Source organism: Mandrillus leucophaeus, unplaced genomic scaffold (assembly GCF_000951045.1).
Source record: "Mandrillus leucophaeus isolate KB7577 unplaced genomic scaffold, Mleu.le_1.0 Scaffold204, whole genome shotgun sequence".
Lineage (NCBI taxonomy): Eukaryota > Metazoa > Chordata > Mammalia > Primates > Cercopithecidae > Mandrillus > Mandrillus leucophaeus.
In genome coordinates, this window is record NW_012102077.1 from 28,113 (window position 1) to 32,196 (window position 4,084).

The following is a 4,084-nucleotide window of genomic DNA, read 5'->3' on the forward strand; positions in this document are numbered from 1 at the left end:
TTGACCAGGCTGGTCTTGAACTCTTGACCTCAAGTGATCCACCGGATTTTATGTTTAGATTTACAGAAAACTTGTGGAGAGAGCAAAGACATTTCTCGGCCTCCCAAAGCACTGGGATTACAGGTGTGAGCTACCACGCCCAGACTATTTTTTTGTATTTTTAGTAGAGACAGAGTTTCACCATCTTGACCGGGCTGGTCTTGAACTCCTGACCTCGTGATCCGCCCGCCTCGGCCTCCCAAAGTGCTGGGATTACAAGTGTGAGCCACTACGACTGGCCACAAATTTCTTAAAAGTAGAATTTCCAAGGCTACACTGTGTTTGGCAGGGTGAAATACTGACTACTACCTAAGCTTAACTTCTACCTGCTATCTACCTATAAGTATTATCACATTTGTGTTTATTTCTAAATCTTTCTGGTAGTTGAAATATTTTTCTGCAATGAGCGCAGTGAAGTCATCCTTAAAGGCAAGAGAACTGAGCCACCTGGTGTCAGTAAAGTTCTTTAGAACCGAAATCTCAGGGCCAGGCACAGTGGCTCACTCCTGTATTCTCAGTCCTTTGGGAGGCCAAGGTGGGAAGATTGCTGGAGGCCAGGAGTTAGAAAAATCTCAATCCTCCCCAATTTAAAAACCACTTTCTAAAAGTGACCCCAGGTTGGCCACTAGGTCATGACACTCTTGACTGATAGTCAATTGGGAATTTGGAAGAGATCAGTGGAAGCTGCAAACATGTGGGTTTTAAAAAGTTAATTTTCTAAGCCTTTAAGTGCTACCAAATGACCACCACATGCTTATTTCTACATCTAGGGTTACAAATGCCCCCTCAAACTGAGATTTACACTTCTCCAAAGTTTTAATGAGTCCTACAAGTCAAAAAGGGAATAATTATAAGAACAAGGGTGTGAGGACACGATAAGAGAGGGCCATTCAGAGATGGGGCGAATTCTCAAAGAACTCTATAGCGCTACAGATTGTGGCTGACAAATTAACGGTATCTTTTTTAAAAATATAACGAATTTTTCAAATAATGTCAAAAGTCTGATGATCAAAATCCTTTGAGATTGCTAGCAGGTTAACTAATAGAACGGAAACTTCAGCTATGGGGAAAGATCCTGAGCTATTAGAACGGGAGAGCACCCCATCTTTGTACAGAAAAGAAAAGTAAGCCTCAGACTGATGAGGGGACTTGCTAGTTACACAACTAGTTAGGAAGTCATTAACAGGAGAGACCCACCCGATCCAGTATCTCTTAACAGACACTGCCTTAACAATCATTCTCTTGTTTCTTTTAACCCCTTCTCTTCCCAGGTACTGCTGGAGGTATTCTGAAACCCGTCCCTCTGTGTTCCCACCCATATCTTCTTTCGCTTTCCCATTTCCTCTTTCCTAAGGTCAATACCAAGATCCTTGCTTTCAGGTTGCAGAATTTCTAAAGAGGAGCTTGGCTGAAGAACTAGGCATGCTCAGTAGCCGGGTGGTCTTCCCCCTCCCCGCCCCTCCCCCCTTTCCTTTTCTTTTCTCGCCCAGATAGAACTTAGGAGCTCAGGGAACCTCAGACAGGTGAGCCCTACAGTACCGAAGGTGCCCACGGAAAGTTAATCTGCTAACCCTTCAGGTGAACATTTGCAGGTCTCTAGGTAGACACGTAAATGCTCGCAATCCATGCCAAGAGCAGCCCCGGGTGCATAATCAGCTGCATAACTGTGGGGCATGTTTAAAGAAGCCCAGTGCTTCCTGTTGTTAATTTTTGTAAAGTGGACGGCATGAGGGAAAATGAGAAACGAAATCGGAGAAAAACATATAGAGATTTTTTTTTTAACTGCCTGCGAGGTAAGCAGTGGAAGAACTGTGATGCCCAGTGCACCAGGTCTTGGTGTCCCCGGCAGTGGGAAGGGCAATGGGGAAGGCAGGAAGGAGCTTGCGGAGCGCCCACCCTTTCTCCTCCCTCCCCCAGCGTCTGGAGGGCTAGAGGCAGCGGCGACAAACTGGCAGGAAAATTTCTCCCCGCGCCTACTCTGGCCCGCCCTTCAGCCCCAGTCTGCCTCTCGCACCGGCTGGGTCCAGTGGAGCTCCGGGTTCCGCGCAGCGCTGACGCCCTTGGCAGGCAAAGAGCGAGGTGCACCGACAGGGGACGAGGAGCGGAGCTGGGGCGCAGGTGGGGGTGGGGTCGGGATGCTAGTACGTACCGAAGAGGCTGTGGTCCTGCCGGGTGCCCTGCACGCTGCCGTCGGGCAGGATCTGCAGGTGGAAGCCGGTGCGGCAATACAGCTGCCGGCGGCGCAGGATGCCGTGCAGGTGCGCCAGCTCCGCAGCCCCCGGCCCTCCGCGGGCGCTCCGCTCCGCCGCGCCCCTGCGCTCGCCCAGCAGGGGCGGCCGCTCCCCGGCAGGAGGCAACAGGAAATGCGAGCCCACCTGCTGGCCCAAGCTCTCCAGGCCGCCCAGAAAGCCCCCGACTTCAGCTAAGGGAGCCATGGAGGGGGAGATCCGGAACACAAAAGACCCCCCCAGTAAAGAGTGTTGCGGGGGTGAGATGGAGGTGGATAGAGAAAAATTATAGCAAAACGAGCGCAAAAAGTTAAGGCCCGATTACTCCTCTGAGGTCGCTCCGGAGGGACTTTGCACTGAAATGGCAGGGAAGCTCTCACTGTCTTGGAGCGATCTTCTCTCCTTGGGTAGGTGGGAGCCGGCTGCTGGCTCTGCAGAAATATCTATAGCTGCCGCTGCCAATACTAGGACTAGGGCTGGGGGCTGGGGCTCCAGCTCCGCAAACTGATCAGATCAGAGTCCTGTGTACATACACACCGAGTATATAAGCGGGTCCTCTTGACATATGCTAATCAAGTCCTTTCATGCGCGCTGGGGAGGTTCTGTTTGAAATCTTAAACCGGTCTCCTCTCAACACGTTTTTGCTCTTCGGAAGTGACCAAAAGGGGCCCTTGGCACTTCTCCATCCATGCCCTCGCAAAAACCATTCCTGCACTTGGCCAAAGCCAGCCAGCAACTTCGAGGAGGTGCAGTCGAGGCCCCTCTTTGGGGTTGTCTTTGGGACAGCGGTGATGCTGTTCAGCTGCAGCCGTGCAACCGCCTTTGATGTGAGCTTTGCAGTGATAGATCGCCGCTAAAAGGAGCCCAACTTGGCAGGTATATAGAAGAAGAGGAAGGGAGGAGGGAGGGAAGGCGGGGGGAGAGAGAGAGAGAGAAAGAAGGAGGGCATTGGTAGGAGGAGGAAAGAGAGGAGAGGAGAACTGGATTCCTTGGGAGCCTGCAGTGGACAGGTGCAAAGAAAGGTAAGCGAGGGAGAAGGAAAAAGGGCGTTACCTGAGGCTTACAGACCTGCCCAGACACACATGAAAGAAAAATCAAAGCTTTGACAGTTTAACTCACTAATTTTAAAACACTAATAAAATGTACAAGCATTACTCCTTTCTTTTATCATTTAGATGGGGGATTTTCTTTACATAATCAAGGTTAGGTAAGGAACACCCTCCCTCCCCCCTTTACAATTTCTCTTTAATGTTTATCTTTACTCAGCACATAATATAACCAAAATTGCCGTATATATGCATATACACATATGTATTTTTAATTGTGTGCTGAGGCCATGAACTTCTAATTAGTGTAAAATAATAACATAACATAATCACGAGTCAAAGGATTTAGAGTAAATCCAAATAGGCTGGAAAGAAATGGTTTACACTTCTATATTTTGCCATGAATAGAAAATGAGTATCTGGAACATTGTCATAAAGGATGAGTGGTCTCTTGGGCCCTTATACAATCTAAGAGCACTTTCCTGTTTTTCTTAGTTGCGTTTTTGTAAAAGCTAGATTTTTTGTTTACATTTGAATTATAAAATCTAAAAATAACTCAATGGAAATAGTCTTGATGCTTGATGTGTTTTGACACTTCAAAAAGTTACTGGTAAAATTGAAGAGTGCTTGGGCATACTTGTAAAATCAAAAACCACGGAAGCGAAGGAATTAGATATATGTCCATTTAAACATTGAAACTGGTTTTGCACCACTGGTTAAATTCAAGGTCTTTCTGTTAAAATTTTTCAGTGGTAGAAGAGTTGAGAATCA

The 4,084-nt window shown here is 47.8% G+C and overlaps 1 protein-coding gene across 1 annotated transcript in view; it reads right to left on the reverse strand.

Annotated features, from left to right (window-relative positions):
- Positions 1–3,288, reverse strand: part of FGF20 (fibroblast growth factor 20) — a 10,367-nt gene extending 7,079 nt beyond the window's left edge. The window contains exon 1 of the mRNA XM_011979582.1: positions 2,189–3,288. Coding sequence (XP_011834972.1) covers positions 2,189–2,474 — 286 coding nt within the window. The 5' untranslated portion in view covers positions 2,475–3,288. The remainder of the gene's footprint in view (positions 1–2,188) is intronic.
- Positions 3,289–4,084: the final 796 nt, after the last annotated feature.